This window comes from Sarcophilus harrisii, chromosome 2 (genome assembly GCF_902635505.1).
Source record: "Sarcophilus harrisii chromosome 2, mSarHar1.11, whole genome shotgun sequence".
NCBI classification, from domain to species: Eukaryota; Metazoa; Chordata; class Mammalia; order Dasyuromorphia; family Dasyuridae; genus Sarcophilus; species Sarcophilus harrisii.
Window position 1 is genome coordinate 462,915,865 of NC_045427.1, and position 23,350 is coordinate 462,939,214.

At 31.6% G+C, this 23,350-nt stretch overlaps 1 protein-coding gene across 3 annotated transcripts in view; it reads right to left on the reverse strand.

Moving 5' to 3' along the window:
- Positions 1 to 3,432: 3,432 nt before the first annotated feature.
- The window catches only part of NETO2 (neuropilin and tolloid like 2), a 33,473-nt gene continuing 13,555 nt past the window's right edge, over positions 3,433 to 23,350 (reverse strand). For 2 of the 3 annotated variants that reach the window (XM_031954426.1, XM_031954424.1), the window contains 5 exons: positions 20,030 to 20,074; positions 19,813 to 19,940; positions 17,992 to 18,220; positions 6,511 to 6,624; positions 3,433 to 5,296 (listed from right to left, as the gene is read on the reverse strand). In XM_031954426.1, the coding sequence (XP_031810286.1) occupies positions 4,716 to 5,296; positions 6,511 to 6,624; positions 17,992 to 18,220; positions 19,813 to 19,940; positions 20,030 to 20,074 (1,097 nt within the window). In that variant the 3' untranslated portion in view covers positions 3,433 to 4,715. The remainder of the gene's footprint in view (positions 5,297 to 6,510; positions 6,625 to 17,991; positions 18,221 to 19,812; positions 19,941 to 20,029; positions 20,075 to 23,350) is intronic. The other variant, XM_031954425.1, reaches the window with a different exon arrangement.

Sequence of the window (23,350 nt, forward strand, 5' to 3'; positions counted from 1 at the left end):
GTATTTTTGGATGGGAAAAAATGAATAGCTGAGATGGGGAAAGGAAAATTACTAGGTAGCAGGTGTCCCTTGAGTTAAGCTTTAAAGGAAAGTAGGAGTTTTTAGTATCTGGAGTAAGGAAGATATAGGGATCATCCTGTTCAAAGACTGGGAGATGGGAGATGGGAGATAGAGTATCTTGTGAAGAACATCAAAGCCTGTTTGGCAGGATTGTACTGTGTGAAGGGAAATAGTATATAATAAGTCTGGAATGGTAGTCTGGAACTGGTAGTGAAGAGCTTTAAATGTCACACAAGAGTTTGTATTTGGCACCTTGATTATTAAAAAAATATGCTAAAAAAACTATTCTAAGAGATAGAGGGGAACAACATAATCTTGAACTTCTTAGTGGAATGGGCTTTAGTCTGGTCATGAGGATCATAGTGATTTAGGAGATTAAATTGTTTGAAGTGGCTACAACCTGAATTAGGCTGAGCTGGATAAAGGGAAGCTTGGAATTCTGAAGGAGTTATTAATGGTGACATATAAAACAGATGGAAAAAAGATTTCTCTAAGTGGATTCTTCCCCAGTTTATAGAACAAGAATCTCAATAGCAGCTTTCTACTTGCAGTGCTATACAATTCAGATAGCCTTCTGAAGTTAAGATAAGACATACTAGTATTAATTCTAAAGTAAGCTGTGCACTATTTTCTGGAGCTTAAAATATATCACCAAAGCAAAAACTTTGCTTTTTCTTATTCATTACTAAGAATGTAACTTAAGAAATTCTTGTCTATTAAGAATTTTTGACAGCTCTTTCATAGAATGAATTTAAGAGTATAAGATATTAAATCCATGAAGAGTTGAAAAGTAACACGAATAAAAATTGTTAATGGCTGAATTAATTACTTAAAAATCTCCAACTAATTTTAGCAAACCCTTGGATAGCATTTTTGTGGCTGTTGTTAAAAGATTCAATTTTTACCTCACAATAAAGGCACAACATTTTTTTTAGCACTTCAAGTAAACAGAGCAATATAACATAGTGTTTTACAATGACAGCAGGATCTACTTTGATTCATAGTAATTTCTTGGATGGCATTTCTTCATTTTGTCTTAACAGATGACATGCTACTAAAAAAAGGAAGCATCTTTCTCCTGAAACAATAGCAGAATCATAGAAAGGTTCAGACACAGACACTTACAAGAGTTTTTTAATGCCTGACAATTATATGAAACATGACAAAGACACCCACAGAAGAGTTGTTAAACATTCAGTGTTAAAAGGGCTTTCATAATCTCCTAACATGCTGAGTTATAGAATCTCTTCCAAGTTTTGGTAAACCTCTGAATTGATTTCCTCTCCCCTCCCCCACAAAAAGGAACATTAAACATTTTTATATACATTAAAAGTTCTAATAAGTAAGACTTCTAGAATTTTGTAGGTTCTGATAACTGTGTTGATTTTGGTTAATTGTATTGAATGCAGTGGTGGGGGATGGATGGTGAAGACATTCAATAGCAGAATATAGCACTAAATGTTTTCCTGTGATAGTCTGATAAATTTGACCTCTGATTTTTTTGATATTTTAGTTTAAATGACTTCAGTTTCTGAGTGTAGGATATAGTTAACCCTTGAGTGCATTTAAAGTGTAGGAAATGTGGGATGGGGGAGGGTGACAGAAATATTCTTTGTGGATTGGATAAAATTCTTAACTGTGACTGCCACACCAGAACACCATCTTTATTTCCCTCTGATCTAAATTGCTAAATCATACTTCTGTTTTCCATTTTAATTAAAGAGCAGAATATTCTACTTTATGGTGATCATGACATCATGAATAAAATGAGATTCTATACCTAGGCCAACTTAAGCCCATTTAAGACACCTGACATTTGATATTGTCTAATTGATGTGTTAATTATATCTACATTGTCCAGGTTCCATTCCTGGATCAAGTGTGACCATCAAAAAAAATTACCTGGACTACATTATTTCAATTCTTTGAAGAAATACCTTTAATCACTTACTGTGTGTCATGTTCTTTGACTTTAGCAGAGGGTCATAATGAATACAGTCTTAGAAAATGTTTCTCTATGTCTTTTATGAAATGTTTTATAAATGTTTCTATATATTTTTTATAAAATTATGAAGAAACTGCCCTTTACATAAGGACTCATTCTTGATTCTAGCTTCATAAAAGATCTCATCTCTGCAAACAAATCTCTATGTTTTCTTTAATAAGGAAAAGAAAACTATGTAATCCAACCTCTTCCTGCCAGGAAACTCATGGCCAAGTGTCATTTTTCACCCTAAGGACTTAAAAAGATCGAAGCCTTTTGCTTTCTTCAGAGGAACCTTGACTGGCTGATTCTAAATGCTTTACTATACATTTATTTTGGCCTGTGAGCCTCTGTAGTCCTTTTCAAGATGAGGGACAAATGTGAACCATATAAAGGAGGGGATAAAATCAGCCTACATTTTTTGATTGAAGCCTAAAAAGTTTAATAATGCATTTAATAGTTGCATTGAAAATAACATTGAAATTCTCATACTTCTAAGATGCTAATTTTCTTTACAGCATCACTGAAGCATATTATTAGTTACTATTATTGGAATGAATACTCTGTATGAAGCACTATATTGTTTGATTAGAATGTATGCTCTTTGAGAGCAGAGATAGTTTTTATTTGTATCTCCAGTTCCCAGCTTGTTACATAAGGAGATATTTAATGAATGCATGTTCATTGACTGATTGATTCAAAGATCCATGGACCAGAATTCAGATATCTAATCCTAGCTCTGCTGTTAATCATTGAACACTGTAAGTACTTCTAAGTTTTACTTTTTAAAAAAAAAGAATAATTTTATTGATTATTAACTTAGGTATATGATTTGATTAGGAGTAATGCACCTTTGAGAAATAGGATATAAAATGAACATCTTTGAGTATCTTTAACATTTGTTCAGCTCTCATATTCAGCTTAAAAATATAGTCTCTGGGAAAATGTCTATATAACATTCAATAGAATGAACATGACTGGAATGTACTTTGAAGTTTTCTGGGATTTTCATTTTTTCATTTCATCAAAAAATTAAAAAAATAGAGTGAAAATTTTCTTCTTTTAAAAGGAAATTACTGTGATAGTTATGATGCTATAAAATTATGGCAAGCAATTATTTCCTGTATTACCTCAATCCAAGCTCTAAAACCTAATCAACAGCAAAATAACATGACTAGGGGATGATGTATTTTTAAATATAAAATATGTGTAGTGATTTAGAAAAATAAATGTTACAAAAAGTTTTATCATAAACTAAGCAACAACAAAGGAACTCAAAACTAACAGATTCCCACATTCTTTACAATAAAGTATAATGAATAACACAGACTCAGAATATCATATATTCAAACTGCCAATGTAAGCACTGAAATAAAATGGCCACAAAAGTCTTTGATCTTGATTTAATAAAGTTTGTACAGTATCAAATTATATCAAAAGCCTAAAAAAACCACAATGAAAGTTTTTTTAATCATGTTTACAAATTATTTCATGTACCATAATAAAACAACAAAATGCCAAAACTGAAGTTAAAAAGAAAATTGAAGGTTGTAATTCTTCATCAGCTCTAGAAAAATGTGACTGTCTCAGGTGAGAAGTCCTGGATTTATTAAATACTACAAGAGAAACCACATTGTAAGAAAGCAAAGATATCTTAAAAACAAAACAAAACAAACAAACAAAAAACAAGGACCACAGATTTGGAGAATTAAAAACACTTATATGACTATAAATATCACAACAATAAATTAAATAATTTTCCCTTTACCAACATGACATGTGACTCAATATTGGGAATTTTGAAGACCTGTTTAATTTAAGAGTTTGTACACATAATTTGCAAAGGCTTATATATCTCAAGGATCTAAAATATTCTAATATGTTAACTAAGATAAAATACTCGTAAAAGGCAATAAGCCATTTCACTTACTTCTCACAGAAAACACAGGCTAAGGGAACTAATAATTAAATGGCAGCAATATAGAAATTAGTTCAGAAGAAACAGATGGCTGCAACATAACTCTGGGTCATAATTGGCACTGAACCACAGTAATTCTAGTTTTAATTTGACAAAGTCAATAGTAAATGCCCATATCAAAATATATATAGTGAAATAATCACTTTTATGCAACTAAAATGTTAAAATCATTGACTTGAAAATCATGGAAAGAAAAAGAGAAGGAATGTGAAAATATGATGGAAACTTTATTTTTAAACTTATTCAATGACTAAAACTTGTTGGTGTATCTGTAGATTTTAAAAGTCTGTGGTATTGTTTCCATGCACACCTTCAGTTATGTTGGTAAAACTCTTATAGCTTATAAGGTAGCTTATAAGTCTATGTTCACAAGACATCAGAATAACCAGTTAAAAAGTGGATTCAGTTATTTAACTGGTTATTTGCTTACATGACACCAAGCAATAGATGATTGTTTCCCCTACTCCCATTCAACTTCCTAAGTTTACCAATTAATTTCACATGGGTTAGGGAGCACAAAGGAATACAATCTCCAACATTATAATAATTAATGACAGTGAAGATGTTTCTCATTTGAGGGGGGTGGGTAAAAGTGTTGATTGCAGAAAAGCTTAAAAACATACATATGTGCAGTGTATGTGCTGTGTATGCTGCATATATACATACTAATATATCATCTTCATCTCTAAATGATTAAAAGTCAATGGACATTGACCCTTGTGCAGAATCCTCTCGTCCTCTCACATAGATTTCACAAGGAATCTCCTCCATCACTCTGTCTTCTATGGCCTGTTCAGAACACTCATGTGATTGTTTGAAAGTGTAACTGCTTTTTTTGAAGGTGCTATTGAATGTTTTCATTGGCTGAGGTTGTGCAAAATCATTACGGAAAGGAAGTTCCATGGAACTGAGGTTGGTCCTGCTTTGTTTTACATTGGTGGATTGAGATCCACAATGATGGTCGTGGATGCAACGGGAAGCAGTGGAAGAACGTCGCATTTTCTGGTAGTTTTCCAGTTCTTCTGATAAGTCGGCCAAATCTGCAGAAATCTCTTTGTCCCTTAATGAAAACAGTTCATAATGAGGAGGATCAAATACTTCTTGGAATCCAGTTTTGTTAAAAGTAGTTTTGCAAGCCATGACCTTCTTTCGAGGTTGCTTGACTTGAACTAAAATAGAAATAATGAGAAGAACTAAGACAATCCCTGATGTAATGCCAATGATTGTTCCATGTGTTTTGGTGATTTGTTCAAAGAGTCCAGCTTTTTTCTTCTCTGTAGAAAGAAAAAGGTTGAGTCTATTAAAATCAATGATTTTGTCTATTTTACAAACAAACTTGGTAATATTTTTTTTAGTAAAAAGTGTGGAATACTTTGGTAAAATATACTGCAGATGGCACAATTTATAATTAGATTTAAAAACAAAATAAGATAAGAAGCTCATGAATAATAATGACCATTAATATTTGTTAAAAGAGCCAGAAATCATGTAGTATAAGCAAAGGAAATGATCGTTTCTATACTTAGAGACTGTACATGAATGCATGAATTCTGCAAATTTGAACGAATGTAATATTGCAAATTGTGCCAAATTCAATATTATTGCTTAATTCCATCCAATTTCTTCCTTTACATTTTTTAATAGCTTTGGTTAAAAATATCACTGATTCTAAAATTTATTTGCATTTGTATACTATTAGGAATATTGAAAATACTCAAATGACTGATTTATTTCTAATATTAGTTGAACTATAAATGAATGACATACTAGGATATAAACCAGAATTAAATGTTATTTCAATGATGAACTCATGGCACTTCATGTCAAATACACAAGATGGCAGTATCAGATTACAGCACCTTATAATTATAGGGTATACTTCTAGAATGAAAAAAAAAAAAAAAAACTTGGCAAATCATTTTGATAATAGGCATGCACACATCTGACCAATATCGGTAGACATTATTTATCAAGATTACACATATGAGTAATTTCATAATGATTTTTAAATAATTCTAACATATGTTAATGATTTCATGATGATTTTAAAAGAATTCTAAAACAAATAATGAAATAGGGTTTTATTCTGCAAAATTTTCACAATTTTTTTGTGAATTTAAAATTTTTATTCTCAGAAATTCAAATTTGATAGAAAACAGTGGCTACTTTTAAAATAATTTTGAGAACAAAATTAAATGGGCTTTAAAGAAAATAATTAACTCAATATTAAAGAAAAATTTATTGCTATAACTTATAAAGAATGTTGATTAACATTCTTTTAAAGGTAACAACACTTTAATTTCAAAGCAAAGATATTATTTGTTCTTTTGCCTCTACTCCAGTGCAGCCCAGAGAAGGTCAATAATCCATTAAAAGGAAACATTTAGAGCATATTTCTCCATTTCTGCCAAAAAACCTATACTAAGCACATTCATAGTAAGGCAAGTGACACTCTTCTCTCAGAGGTTAGACTTTGCACTGTATTCACCTTTACAATGATTTTCATCCCAAGGGTATGCACAGTTTTGAACACCATTGCAGACCAGAGAATTATTGATGCACATATTACTATGGCAAAAGAAAGTGCTGCCTGTGCAGGGAGCTGTAGGGAAAAAGAAAGCTAGCTGAGTTGTCAAGAAAATACAGAGAATGTCTAGATCATTAACTTCTCGCTTCTAAAAGCAGTTCCTGATTTCAAACACCAAAGGAAAAACTACCATAATGCATGCAAATATCATGTTGGCAAAAGTGATGATAATTGTTTCTGTGGATCTTAAATTATAAGCCATGGAAATGGTCTGTGTTACTGGAAAACACTATTAAATGAACAGCAACTTTATTATTTGATTTCTAGGAATACAAATATTTACAGTCAACAATTTTTTTTTTAATTTGTCTACTCTCACTGTTAACATACTTTGGAGCACCCAAATAAGTAAAAACCAATGTTCTTTATTTCTGAATCACTCTAAATCTAAGAGTATGAATTTTTCCCATGGTTTTAATGTCATTAATACATAGCAAAATAAAGTTTTTCAAGATATTAAAAGATGCTGGCACAAGATCAACTCTCTAACTTATTAAATATAGTCAAAGCAAATATAGACGTATCTGAATTTTCCATAAAAAGCCTTGAAAAATATCGTTTGCTATATCCTAGATAAAAATATGGCACTGAAAATCACAAATAGAGAGATAAAAAGTAATAGTTTTCAGAAACTTAATTAGGGCTATTTCCAAAATTTGTTAAGGGGCCTGTTGAGCTTTTTGCTTTGAATAGTTTAAATCTGACCTAACAACATTAAGTTTTCAAGACTGTGGGAGACATTGACTTCATGTGGGGATATCTGGTATTTTTTTGTTTTTTTTTTAAACCTCAAACCACAACTGGATCCTTAAGGTCTCACACATTTTAAAGTGAACAGTGATTCAATTTTGTGTTGCAAATGTACACAGAATTCTTTTGGGGAAGATAAGCCCAAGGTCTGAGCTGAGAGTTACTGGTTTATTAAATTTGGGGCCCTGCTCAGCTTAAGAAACAAAAGAATATGAAAATCAAGAAGTGAGAAAGCTTAAGTGTTTTCCAGTTGAGATAAAGGCTAAAAATATCAGAAAGGAATCTAACAGAAGCAAGCAGTCATTTTGGTACCTTCTATGAAAATTATTGGGTGAAATGTATTTTTCTGGGAGACCAAAAAGGTAGAATTGTTTCTAGAGAGAAAAAAACCCAGCTATATTAAGTAAAAGCAATTGGACACAGTATTAGATAAGAACTTGATGTAATCTGAAATGTTTTCTCCATCACATCTGGTTGAAACAAAAAAGAAATTATTGTTTAGTGTCACCAATATTTCTAAAATAGGACTTTAGGGTTCTCATTTTTTAAAAATTTCATTTCCTTTGATAAACATAATAACTGCATACTAGAACCTCATTAAAACCAATCTGACAGATAACATAATGTGGTATCGGATATGGTCCACATTGAAGATAAAGTTTGATAATTTGTAAAAATGGTCTTGTTACCAAGCAGTCTCATCTATAATTTTTCTTAAGGCACTAACCTTAAAGATACACCAGAATTTTAGCAAAAACAAACTAAATATTTGTAGTTAAGTTTCCACCAAGTTGAATTAAATTCTTTTCTTGGTGGAAACTAAGGAGAACTCTTTCCTGACTTTTGTTACTTGTTAAGAATCATCTCTTCAATTGATGAACACCCCCTTCAGTTTCCAATTCTTTGCTATTATGAAAAGAACTGCTGTAAATATTTTGCTGTACACATGGATCCTTTTTCTCTCTGATTTCTTTGGGGGACGGAGGAAAAGAACATTTGAAACTGAAAATAGAGAGGGAAAAGGCAGCACATATTCTACCAAATTTTTTTTTTTCAAATTACCAACTTCTCTATGTAAATATCCACTTCAAGTAAGGTTTTTGAGGGTTCCTAATTCTTTAAATTCCCAATTTCCCACTACTTGGTAGCTTAATAAATATTCCTTGAATTGAGTGTTTGTTTTTAATTTTGTCACTAAACACTTAAAAAGTACTTTGTCAGTCTGGTATAGTTTAACTCGTTCTTTGCTGAGCACTGTACTAGAATTATAAAATGGCTTTGAATTCTAGAGCCTGATAAGACAAGCTCAGATGCATACATTGTGGCTGAGAAATGTTACGAGACAATCACAAGTACTGGGGCATCAGGAGAAAACACATCTTGAACCTCTCATTTCCTCTAGTCAGTTAACTTGGCCAAGTCAATTCACCTTTTTGGGCTTCAGTATCTTCATCTGTAAAATGAGGACATGGAATATATGGCCTCCAAAATCTCTTCCAGTTCTGAAATTCTTACAATTCTTATCATTATGTGTCTGTCTTAACATCTATTTTTTTTCTTAACTTAATATTTTATTTAACTAGTGTATAGTTCTTAGTTGGAGTTTTAAGAATATCAAAACGTTGTTTGTTTAATCTAATAAAGTGATAAAAAGTATTTGTTTCAACTGTTAAAATTCTTTAATAAGAATTGCACCAGCTATTCCTAACCTAGAGTCCATTAAGTTGTTTTTTTTTAAAAAATATTTTAACACAAAATTGTTTAAAATCTCTGCTTTAGATACATATAATACCATTAATTTGAACACATAGTTTCAGCATAAATGTAATCTATTACTTTTTTCATTGGTGGGCATTAGATATTTGGTTCATTAGTCCTATTTAAGTGTAATATAAATATTGTAAATATTTGTAAATGTTGGAAAACTGTCACATAATATATGGGGATAAAAATTGACCTATACAAAAAATGTGAGTATTACTTTTCCATGAGTTTCGTTGAGAACATTTCATGGTTATACTTTTAAAAACTTAAAAAAAATTCAGACTATGAAGCCTGAATAATAGGTCTGTAATAATTATACATAATTTTATTTTTACTATGTAAAATTAATTTTTTCCACAAAGAGACAAAAATCTGTTTTCCAAGATGTGCTGACTGGGAATGTAACACAACCAGACTTTTTTTTGGCGTTTTGAATTTTTATGTTAATTTAACTAACATAAAATTAGTGTCTACTATGGGACAAGGCCTTGGTGATACAACCATCATTAGCATCCAGTTTCATATATAACAATTTTACTAAACTTAATCTGGGTTATTCTTTCTTTTTGTCCCTTAAGTGTAGTTCTTTGCTTAATTTCCCTCCACCCCCTCAGCATATTTAATATATTGGAAGAATGGCATTCTAATCAAGTAATTCTCTTTAATTACTTTGGGAATTACAAAATAATTTAAAAAACACTACATATTTATTTCCAGATTTTGTTGTGATCTGGAGGTTTTAGAACCAAAGATGCATTAATTTTTTTAAGAGCAACAACATTTTTGAGGCTATAATGTTTCACTTCAAACCATATATTGTGGCTAAGTTATAAATCCAGACTTAAATATAAATAAATACTACAAGCTAACACTAATGACAGTGATATATTAGTCTTCCCTTATAATCTCCAGACTCCCTATTTTTTCTTTCCATTGATTTCTTGGGTCAGAAGATCAGGGAGCAAAGAGAACTCAGGTTTCTGTTTTAGTTCCCTGTGACAAAATGAGGCAAGAATGTTGACAGATATCTATGCCCTTCAATTGGCCCTTTTGGGGGGCCCTTAGGCAATATGCTACTAAAAATCACATTTGTGGATTTTATTTTAATGAAAATATCTTCTGCTGCTTTCACAATTCTAGTCCTAGAAATTATTTTCCTAATATATCCTTTCTTAGAGTTAGGTATATATTAGTATTCTGTGCCTGGGAAGAAGCCAAACATCGATTGCTCTTCTGCATTGTCTCCTTAGTTGAATTATGCTATTTCAGTCACATCTGCAATCTGCAATGGGGAGGCGTGAAGTGAATCTGTCATGCAGAATTAGTCCATTTATATAAACCTCTTCAGAAATATTGATTGTTTTCATGGATGGATTTGTAACAATTACAAATCATTAACAATTTAAAGAAATCCAAAAATAGCCCAATGACTTGAAAATAATGATAAGCATATAAATTCACTGTTTAGAATCCCGAAAGGTGCTTATCACAGGGAGATTTTCCAACTGGAAGCCTTGTTTTATAAAAAATCCATGAAATTCTCTATTGATCTGCAGCATGCTCTCTTTACCTCTTCCCTGATATTATTTTCCCTACCTGATTCATTTTCTGGTACTCTGATTATTTTATTAGAAGCCTAAGAGCTTTAAGCTTAGAGGCAAACAAACCGCTCAATCAGTAGTAGTCTGACAAATTTAAATGCTACTTTCTCCTTTAAATACTGATTAAGTCCAGTTTAAATAGTTCTTTGTGTAGTATAAAAATTTATGAAGGTCTTTAAATTCTCTGACAACAATAACCAGCAGCATTTACGGAACAAACAACTTGATTCCCAATTCCAAATGCATAATGAATCCCCTTTATATAATACATATACACACATAAATAATGTGTAAATATATATCTATTAACATATCCACTAACACTTCCCAATTATCATTTTCTCCTCCCTCTCAACATATTTCTCTCCTTGATCTTACTGACCATTCCACAGGTATCACTATTCTCCTTGATTAGAAGCCTTAGAGTTAACTTTACATTCTACTTTTCTATTTTCCCTACATATACTGTCATCAAAGACTGTCAATTCTAGCTTTGTAATGCCTCTTGCTCTCTGATGCATTGTGTTTTGGTCACTCATGTGATTTTTTTTCACCAGTAACAATTTCCTACTGAATAAAATCTGTATAGTCTGACATTCAAGATCTACCACAAACTTATCCCAATTTCCCTTTTAAGCATTATTTTCTACTAGTTAGGAGAGTTTCTGAGGTGGAAAGGAATCAGTGGCTATCTGGAACAATCCCCCCCAAAGTAATTTCTTTAGAACATACCAAACAAATGGTCATCCAGCCTTTGGGAGAGGTAGAAAACCTATTAAAGTGGTATGGGAATTACTTGAAACAATTATTTTTATGTACAGTTTCATTTTGTGATAGGATTGGTCATTTGTGTATATTTCTGTTGACACCACACCTACTTAGAATTTTATTTGACCTGGACCAAATTCAGCTAGATTGAGCTATTTTTATTATCTTTAGTTTTCTATCACTTGCATATTGGATGCAAGCATGGCATATGGATATTTTATTGCTTTATTTTGTTGTCTTTTTAATTGTATTTTTAAAGAATGGATATTATTCTAAGGAAATGTGAGGAAGGTATAACTTTAAACAGCACACTTCAATGACTATGACAAGTTAGAAAGTTGCAATGGTTTGTATGAGGAAGTTGTCTTTCAAGAATCACTGAAGCCTACAATGAAACATTATCATATGCATTGAAATACAAGAAAAAATGCAGTCAAAAACGAAAAGCAATGCTAAGAATTTAAAAAATCTGATCTTTCAGAAAACTAAAAACTTTTTCAGGATCTGGAAACTAAAATAGCTGTCATTTTTTTTTTTTTTTTCACTGTGGTTTGAGCTCCTGAAAATTGTAACAGCATTAAGACCAGTTTAAAAAAAAAAAACAAAAACAAAAAAAAACCTTATTAAGATTTTCTTAGCAGAAAAAAATGCTTGTTATAAGCAAGATAATAAAAAAAAAAATGGAGTGCTGAAATTCAGAAAAAGGTAATTTTGCTGAGGAAACTCACTTTTTTATTTAAGTCTTTCCCAAAACTATTGAGAGAAGTAGTAAGGTAAGTCTGTAAAGTCTGAACATTTTTATTAGGCTAAAATATTCACCAATAAAATGTTTTCCATCTTATTCCCCACTCCTCTCATTGAAACTATAAGAAAAACAAAACCTATTATGAATATATAGTCAATAAAAACAAATTTCTACATGACCACGTCCAAAAAAATTTGTCTCATTCGGGATTCTGATTCCTTCACTTCTCTATGAAGAAAGAGGTGGTGTAGCATGTTTTATTATTCCTCTGAATCCTTGTTGGTATGTACTCTGCTCAACAAATAGTATTTCATTATATTTATATACCACAAATTTCCATAACATTCCCCCCTTAGCTGGGCATCCCTCAGATTCCCATTCTGTGCTAACTCATAAAGAGCCTTAAATATTTTTGTATATTAAGATTTGGTTTTGCTTAGAACTACTACTACATCTCTTTATCCTGTCCTCCCCTTCTTCCTCTTCTTGCCTCCCCCACATTTCAGGAAGTATTCACCCCACCTTCTCCCCTTTTCTCTCCTATTTCCCTATTGAAATGTATTTCCTGTATTCAACTCTCTCCCTCCTTCCTTTCCTCCTTGCCTTTTCACCTCCTTTTCTTTCTCTCCTTTCTTATTTTGACCAGTTTGTGTGAAAATAAGGTTCAAGCATTAATACTTCCCATTTTTCTTCTTGTTTATTTAATTGTCTACTTGTCTACTTGATTGCATGAGACAATTTCCCCTAACCTTCCTTTTTTTCACCTCCCCGCCAGAGTACTCCTCTTCCTTTTTCTTTCCATTCTTAAGATTATAGTAGAACCACTGCCAGGAGTTGACTATTTGAACTCTATGAACCTTGATAATAGGGATCAAGAGGAGACACATTTATCATCTTCCCATATTTAAATGTAAACAGTTTATCCTTATTTACTTTTTTTTTTTTTATCATTCTGCATTCATGTTTACCTTTCTCTTTACTCCTGTGTTTGAATTTCAAAGTTTTTCCAAAGCTCTGGTCTTTTCATCAGAGATGTTTGGAAATCCTCTATTTCATTAAAGTTTTCTTTTTCCTCTTTTATGATTATATTCAGTTTTGGTAGATAAATTTTTCTTGGTGGAAAGCTGATATTCTTTGCCTTCTGGAATATTATATTCTAAGTTCTCCATTTCTTTACAGTAGTGACTGCTAAATCATGTGCAATCTTGACTATGGTTCTTTAATACTTGAATTCTTTCTTTGTAACTGCTTACCATATATGTATTTGGACCTGGAAGCTCTGGATTTAGATTATCATATTCCTGGGAGTTTTCAGGTGAGAGTTTCTTTTAGGAGGTGAATGGCAGATTACTTTCTATCTCCACTTTGCTCTCTGATGAGGCCTGCAAATTTTTAATATTTCTTGAAATATTTAGGCTTGGTTTTTTTTTTTTTTTGGTCACAACATTCATATAATTCAATAATGTTTTAAAAATCTTATTTTCTCCTTAATGTTTTCCAAGTTAGTTATTTTTGGTGTGAAATAGATTACATTTTCATCTTTTTGGTTTTTGTTTTTGGCTTTTAATTTTCTTGTTACCTCATGAAGTCCACGACTTCTATTTGTCCAATTCTAATTTTCAGGGAGGTTCTTGCTTGTGTCAAGCTGTTAATTCCTTTTATAATTTTTTTCCCATAGTTCTCATTTCTTTTTCAAAAATTTCTTCAAGTGCTTTCAATCCATTTATAAAAATTTGTTTCATTTAGCTATGTTTTGCTCTTAAGCATTACATGTGGATGTTTTAGAGTTACTCTCTTCTGTGTTTGTGCTGCAGATTTTTTATTTTCATTACCTAGATGTCTTGACCCCATTGAACAAATAATTCACTCTAATATATATATATTGATAAACTGAGAAGAAGAATTGTTCTGGAATGATAGAAATTTCCAAATGGAGGCCAAATTCTCCAACATGAGTTTGTACCATACCATAGATGACGGTTAACCAATAATACATCTGAGAAATGGAGATAAATGTGCTTCAGTAGACTGGGGACTTGTCTGATTTAAAGCTCAATAAAAATCTAAGGACAACATTTGGAAAACTGGGATTTGTAGAGGTTTTGCTTAATATTCAATGTAATTAAAGCATGTAAGAAAGTTATTGCAGCAAAAGGCCATGTTTTTTAAGCTGCAAAAATTTGTAAGGCTTATTGTATCGTTTAATATACTTAAGTATTTTACTTTGTCCCAAGTAATTTACATACCACTATACTTCCTGGGATAGCATATTTCCCATTTTTTTCATAGTTCTAATTAATAGAATCTAATTATATCAAATCTAGATTTGTCTCTATGATCCTTTCACCCAATATTTCTAATTTTGTCCTGTGAATCCAAGTAGAACAAACCTAATTTCTCCCTTCTTCTATATGACAGCTCTACAGATTTTACCATATTCTGTCTAAATCTTCTCTTTTCTAGGCCAAACATCTTACATTGCTTCAAGAAGTCATTATGAGATATGATCTCAAGGTCTTTTTCTATCATGGATGTCTTCTAAACATTCTCTGTCCATAAATGTCCATAAAGTGTGGTACTTAGAGCTAGTCTGATAAAGGCAGAGCAAAGTAGAACTATCTGGCACCTCCCTAATCATGGACATCATACTTCTTTGAATTAACCCTGAGAGCACATTAGTTTTTGTCTGCCATAACATATTGTTGACATACTGAGTTTGCAGTTCAGTTAAACTTTGCAGATCTTTTAGAAGAACTTCTGCTTAGTTATATCTCCTTTATCTTGTACTTGTGAATTTGTTTCTTAAAGTCAAGCATGAGACTTTCACATTTATCTATTTCTATTAAATTTTGCCCAATTTAGCCCACTGAGATCTTTTCATATCCTGACTTGTCTTCCAGTTCTCCCACATGTCACCTGAAAATTTGATAAGAATGCCATCCTATCTTTATCTAAATTAGTGATAAAAACCTTCAATATAATAAGGCAAGCACAGATTCCACTGGCAATCTCTTTTCTAGTTGACATTAAACTTTTTAATGACTACTCCTTGAGTCTAATCATTTAACTATTCAGAACCTTAACTAGTTTATATTGTAACTATAACTTAGTTCATCTAGATTTTTTGATATTTTCCACAAGAATAGCCTGAGTTATTATCAAAAGACTCTGCTAAAATCAAGGCAAACTGTATAGCATTTTCCTAATTTATTGTTTTAGAGATCTTGTCCAACAAGAAAATAAAGTTGTTTCAGAATGACTTCTTTATGATGAAACCATATTCTATGATCATTTCCTTTTCTGTATGCTAATTAGCATTCTCTTAAATAATATCTTTAAATTTTTTTCCAGGACTTGAAGTCAAGCATCTTGTCTATAATCTATAGACTCCATTTTCATTTCTTAAAAAAAAAAAAATCAGGATATTTGTTCTCCAATGATGCAATACCTCATACTTATATGATATTTTAAAGATCACTGATAAATGGTTTAAAAATCAAAATCTACCATTTTTTAAATACCAAAGGAAATAGTCCATACATGTTGAGTGATCTGAATTTAACAATGGCAGTTAGTTACTATTTGTTTAATTAAACCAAAGGGGCTTGAGTAATTGATTTTCAATTGTCCTCGTGTCACATCCCTTTGTGGGAGCCACACATTTTGAGAGCTTTCCTGAATTTGTGTGAGGTGGTTTCCAATTAATACTAACTATCTAATTCCTTTTTGGGACCCCTGCCTATTTCTTGGGTTCATCAACATTTATTTTATTTTTTAACAGATTCCAACTGCTTGCCTTATTGTGGCATGAATACAGATAACATTTCCATTATTCTTGTGGAGTCTATGTCCATAGTATGAATTTTGCTTCGTGGTCTAGAAACCTGAGATATTTTCTTTTTTTTCTGGGGAAAATCTTGATTAGTTGATATTTTTTTTCTGTAGAGTAAGGGGTTGGTCTCCCATCAATTCCAACTCCATCCCAGATCTCCATTTTGGAATGCTTTAAGTTCTGTAGTGACTTATTGGGAAGCTGACTTTTCACAGGGGAATAAGGAATTGGTCTTAGGAAATCCCAAGTCCCAAATTTATATTAGGAGAGCCCCACATATCTTAAGAGATCACTTGGGAACTCTCCCCCTTTTTTTTTACTTTTAAAATTGTTTTTGGGTTGGGCTAGTTCTTTACAAGTACCAACCTAAGTATGAACTACAGAATCATTTTTGGGATGAATATAAGCTCTAGGGGGATAATCAGCTTTGAGAAATATGGGCCCTTATACCAGACACAAATTTGGGAGCATCTAAGAACTATGCATTTGAACATTGTTAAACTCAGTACATAGCACTATGGAGACTTGAAAAATTGCACTCAATGGATAGTGAATTGAGCCTCATTCAGTCACAAGAAAGCCATTCAGGAATAGGTTCATGGACCAATGTGCCCCTGAGTACACCAAATCAATTAGGGAGCAATGGCCCACTTCTCTGAAATATTAGAAAATTGAAAAAGGAATTCTTTAATTTAATTCAGGACTACATTGATGCATCCCTTTGCACCTATATTACAGTTGTTTTTATACATGGCATATTTCCTCCTGTAGATTAAAAGTTCTTTAAAGGCAGAATCTGTGCCATATATATTTTTTAGATCCCTTACAGTTTTGAACACAGTGCCTTAAATATAATAGTTTCTTAATAAATGTTTGTTGAATGAAGATGTGTATAAACAGCAGAAATGGTTAGTTCAGTTTGTCATATTCTGTCTTTGCTATTTATTCAGAAACATCACAGCCTAAATCACCATGTGGCAATTCAAATGGATTATTTAAACTTCCAGATTTAATAATTCAATCATATTTTAGTATGTCTTACCATATAAATATGTAATCATAAAGCAGCAACATGAAATTACAAATGCAAGGTCACTATTAATGAAGAAGTATCACATGAAGGCAAAAACTACCAATCAAAATGGTTTATTGTCTAAAATTTCATAAGTGAGACTTTTTATACAACTTTATTTTTTCTAAGGGCTCAAATAGCTTTGCAGAATCTATGTAGTTCATCTTCACACCATCTTCATGAAACAGGCAGAAGACAGAGGTTAATATTTATTTCTCTGATTTATTATATGCTACTTCATTCCAGCATTCCTTGATGAGAATGTAATATAAGAGATAGAACCTCATTACACATTCTTTGACATAGAACATAATTTGGCATAGGATAAGTTAATTTTTGACCCTACTTTTAGCTAATAATCTACAGAAAATGATCATCCTTAGACAGATTTATCAGCCTAATTGCGAAGAACAGGCAACAACATTAAATGTTAAGGTTAATTGAAATGTCATTACTTTCAAAGATCTATTTACAGCATCAGTTAAGCCTTGTGAGGTATTCATGAGGCATTCAGGCTTTAAAATTTTTCTTAAAGAGAATAGACAGAATTAGTAGGTTAATTTAGATAATCAAATCAATCTGAAATCAGAATCAATCACTCTAATAATTTTGATGGATCTTTTATGATATATCACTTTTAGATATAGTCAGATTTCCATAGGGGCTTTGCATAAATAATAAGAAAAAAAATATAAAACCTAGTGGAATCATACCAGGTCAAAAATAATTTTTGGTAGATTCATCATCTAAATTTCATCAGTTAATGAATATATCTGCTTATATATGAGACAAATAATTGTGAAAAATTTCTCACATAGCTTTTGCTTTGGGGAAGGTATTCTTTACTTACGATCCACAAATGATGTAAAGAGCATTCTGAACCTGCTAAGCCGGCTACCTTCATCAGCCCACATTCGAATCACTCCAATTCCTGTTTGAAGCATTACATCATTGGCTACAGTACTGCAAAACTTGGCCTTCAGGTTTTCAATAGAACTGCTTCCATCATAAACTGCAACAAAGTTTCTCTTGCATTCATTTGAATGTTCCATTTGGTAGTCTAGAAATCTCAGGTAAATCTGTTAATGAAATAAATGAAATTTGCTTTTGATTGTGTTGCTCATGTATATATTTCTGTCTAACTTTGACCTGGTGTGACAGTGCTCTACTGAACTGATACTAACCTAAGCCAATTGATTTTTCTTATTACACAGTAATAATTGAGGACAATGAATGGTTCTTATTATTGAATGGTTAATCAATTGCTAAAATAATGAAATGTTTTCTTCATTGTCTGAGCAATGAATTAAATTTAGTGCTTTTAACTTAGAACGAGTTAGTTGATTAACTGCAGAAATACAATATTTGTAGCTTATGGAACTGAATAAAACAACTGATTTCTGATCCCACTAATTTTATTCAAGATGGGAAAGAGATTAGCAGTCTTTTAATACCAAGGTCCCTCTTATTTCTAATTTTGTTAATTTTTTTCTTGTTATCTGACACTGTTGCATTGTTGCTCAATACTGTTTGTGAGTTCTCTTCTAGATGATTATGTATGGCATAAGATTTTCTTATTGATGTGCAAGGCAATGTGATAGATAATTTTTGCCACTTTAGGCATTCTTAATGGTTCTACTTAAACAGATTGGGAAGTTATAGATACATTACAAGAAAAGGAATATGAAGGTCTGGGTTCTGTTACTATTTATGCTGAACATAGATCTTTGTACTTTGGTAACTGACAAGCACTAACCAATTTCAATGTCATAGGCATTAAAATATAACTTACAACAAATTATATGGAACGATATGATTAAAAAATCTATGAATGGACCATCTCCAGGGCTTGGCTTAGATTATGATTTGTTTACAAATGTTTTAATTTAGAAAATGCTTTAATTAAAAAAAAAACTTTAAAATTTTATTTTACTTAATGGAGTAGGTAATGTTTTACTTCCTGCTTGATTAATTGGAATAAAATTCTATGGTCATTCAATAGCATACTAATGCCACTTCAATCCCACAGATTCCAAATGAATCTACAAATATAAATATCACAGAATTGTAGGTATTTCATTCCCCAAGTATAGTTTAATGGAATGGAAAAAATATTTTTTATAAATTAAAAGAATATAGTTTACTTTGATAAGGTATGTTGTGTTTTTTATTTAAAGTAGTTTCCACACTGTAACATACGGTTATTGCCTAATAAATGATTCATGATTAGCATGATGTTTATTAATTCATAATTTTAAAAGTTGTGGGGTAGCTAATTGGTGCAGTAGATAGAACCTTAACTCTGGAGTCAGGAGGAACTGAGTTCAAATGTGATCTCAGACACTAATTGTCTGATCCTGGGCAAGTCATTTAAACACAATTTCCTCCAAAAAAACCCCAAACAACTAACAAGTTGGGTATTTGCAAATTTAAAAGTTTCAGTGGATTTGTATTAGCCCTTAACATTCAAATGTTACATTTTGAACAATTTTCTGATAACAATGATAGGTTGTTATGTGTTATAGTATGTGTTGAATGGACTTTTTAAAAAAAAATTGTCACATACAGTAATAGATATAATAGTCCAAAATAGCTTATTCAAACCAAAGTAACAAATAATGTAAATATAATCAATATATTTCACTTAAAATGACTGATTTCATACAAATACCTTGGCTTTTGGAGTAGCTTTAATTGTCCATATGCAGTCAACTGCTTGTCCAGGCTTTGTTTTGTCTTCCTGTTCTACTTGACTAGAGCGTACTATTCCATCAGCTCCTGACAGTTCAAATTGACAGTCTAGAGAGGACATGTAAATGATGTCAATGGAAAATAAGCCTCATTACAAATGTCATAAAATGAAAAAAAGTGACAACATAATACTAGACCTGGGATGGGATTTAAAATACCTCCTAGGTAAGTAAAGTCTGGATCTGTAACAGAAAAGAAGACAATTACTAGTGCTGAAAAGATTATTTAGAGTTGGTTCAAGGCTTAGTAAGTTTAATAACATAGGAACATTGCTTCTTGATATATTTATATGATTCATGCTTTTCTGCATATGTTGGCTTTGTTTACATTGTTCTTTATAAAAATATGGAATACTTTTCCTTTCCTTCTTCTCAACATTAAATTGTATCTGTCTTTTAAGGCCCTCTTCCAGGAAGCATTCTCCGATTCCCTATCCCTGCAGTTAATAATGATTATTTTCTTCCTTCCCCCTTAGACCTTAGTAGTTTGTTTATACCTCTCTTATGCATTGTTTCTATGTTATTATGCTTTTTACGATTTGTATATATGTCCCATTCTCATAAGTACATTTTATATTTCTAAGCATCCTTTACATTTATTGTAGGTTGGTACTTTGGCTATTGAATGGTACATTGTTATGTTAGTATGCATTTATATTTTTGATTATAATATTAATTAACAGTTAATTAATATATAGTAGAACATGACATCTTCTTGGCATTTCAGAAAAAGCAGCAGCAGGCTTTTCATTCTGGTGAAGTGTATGTTTGTTTTACTGTGGTAAACAAAAGTTGGCAGGGTAGATCCATAGGATATTTTGCCTTGCTGACATAGTCATGCTACATAGACATCTAAGGACCATTGTTCTTCATGACACAGCATATCTGTTCAATTTAATCCAACCAATTGTTTTTGGTATCTTACAGATAAAATATCCAAATGAATGACTAAGCTTTAATTTGAACTGGCAGATTATTTGGCATCATATTGACACACAGATTTGGTTAATTATGCATAGACCAAATATTTGTAAACAAATATTTAACTACATTGTGAAGGCATCTAAACAAAGTTGCCAATTTAACAAATCATACTATTTGAAACCCCCATTAATTAACTTCATTTTAATAAATGAGCATGGCATGAAAATAGGAATAGGGACTAAACTTTTAACTTCCAAATAAGAAAACTCCTACCAATACAAGGGTCAGCTTCTGTGCAATTTATGATTTTAGACAGTTTCCAAAAGGCATTGAAGGTTCAAATCACTTGCCTCAGGTCACACAAATAATATGTGGATGTAACAGAAAGAAACTCAGAACTTTCTAATCTAAGACTAGTTCTCTGTCTGCTGGAAAACACCACAACTTACTTCTGAGAATATGAAAACATAAATTACTTAGAAAAGAACTTGCTTTTTGTTATGATTGCTGGGAAAACTGGAAAGAAATCTGGCAGAAAGTGGGTTTAGACTAATAGTTTGCTGAATATGCCACAATAAAATCATAGTGAATATGACCAGACTATCAAACATCATCTCATAAAAAATTTAGTAAAGAATCAGAGAATAGTTCCTCTTGACTTTACTGTTTTTCATATCATAAGAATAATTTTATATGGGTTAAAAATTTTCACAAAATAAGTTAGATGACAAAAATAACATTTCTGGAATAATTAATAAAACACAATTTTTTAGAATAAGAATCAGAATTATTATATCTAAGTCTGCTTAGAAAACATTTAATCTAATTCTCATTTGCAAATAAGGAAACCGAGTCCTACTGAAGTGAAATAACTCCCCCAAAGTTGGACAGGTAATTATCAGACTCTAAAAGAAAAATAGAAGCCAAACTCAAGTCAACTGACATCAATTGTGCCCCAGGTAGAATTTAGGTACAACTATATTTTTAAAAAGACATTATAAAACAAACAGTTCTAGAAGAAGACACATTTGACATTAGCTTGTGTTACTTTATTAACTATTTCAAAGCTAAAGGGACATCTGAATTACATAGTAAAGTAGTCATGATGTTTATGACCCAGATTCTCCCAATAGATTTTTATTTACAAGGAATAGCTAGGATCCTTTTTTTTGGGTAAAGAGGCAAACTTGCCAGAAAGAATTTTATTAAATAAATTATTATAATTTTAAGCATTTCAGCTTGAGAGAAAATCCAAAGTTATAGAAATATATTGTACTTTTGAAAACCTTTTTCCCATAAGCAATTTTCAAATTATAATTTGTAATACACACAAAGAAAACAAAATTCTAAACAGTTCTGATGCAAGTTTGAGTTTTAATTAATTAAGCACAAGTAGTCAGTTAAAATGTGGTACATGAAATACTTTCAGAAACTTCAATCCACTAAATTTACTCCATTGATCTGCAGTTCTTCCTTCTAATGTTATCTTTCTGAAATGTGGAGAAATTTTGGCTCATCCTTTGTTTTGTGAGATGCATACTATGTTAGAATATTATTATCTTTTCAGAGAAGTGTTTAAACTTAGAAATTTCTTATATATATATATATTTTTTTTTTTCTTATGTTTTTAAAAGAGTGATTGTATCTAATTAGTCATTTCTTTATTGTCTTGTAGAGGGCCACAGTGAGGAAACTCTCAGTGAGGTATAAGACCCTTCAGCCCAGAGGGAACCTGCTGACAATGTCTGGTTCAGCTCTCATCTCTCCTTGTGGGCATCTCAGCCTTCCTGAGAAGTCAAGGGAGTTAGACAACCTGTGTTCTACTCGAAGCACAGATACTTGCTGCAAAGAGGCATTTACATAATAATAGCAGGGTGCTTATAGTTAGCACATGCACAGTGTGCTGTGGTGATATAAGTGTATGAAAGTATTTAAAGCTGAGAGAACTTGAAATAAATGGACTCCATATTCAACCATCCACATTAGTCCCGCCTCATCACTTCTCTAAGACCAAGGACTCAGGCTAGTCCTGAGATCCTCCAGAGAGCTAGTTTGAACAGTACATTTTGGCACTCCAATGTGGGGCTCTAGAAAGCACACTACATTTTGTTCCTAATCTCAAAATTTCCCACTTTTGTAAAAAAGAATTTTATGTCATTGGGTAAAAAATTAAGAGCTTGTAGAATATACCAAAAGATTAAAGTCTTGGGAAAAATATTCTTTTAAGAGTATTAGCTTGGGAGTCAGAAAAACCAGGATTCTAATTCCAGTTTTAAGTAATTGTTGCTTCACTTTTCTGTGTCTCAGTTTCCTCACCTGTAAAAAGAAAGACTGGTCAAGAAGACTGCTAAGATTTATCCTAAGTATAATATATTAATGATTTAAAATTTCTTAATATCTCAAAAATAACTCTTTAAATGATATTATAAATCCTTTTATTTCAGGCTTCTCATTTGCTTTTACATTTCGATCATGCTTAATAGAGTGCTTTTTTTTTTTTAATACAGTTAAGTGATTCATAGTTATTGTTGATGA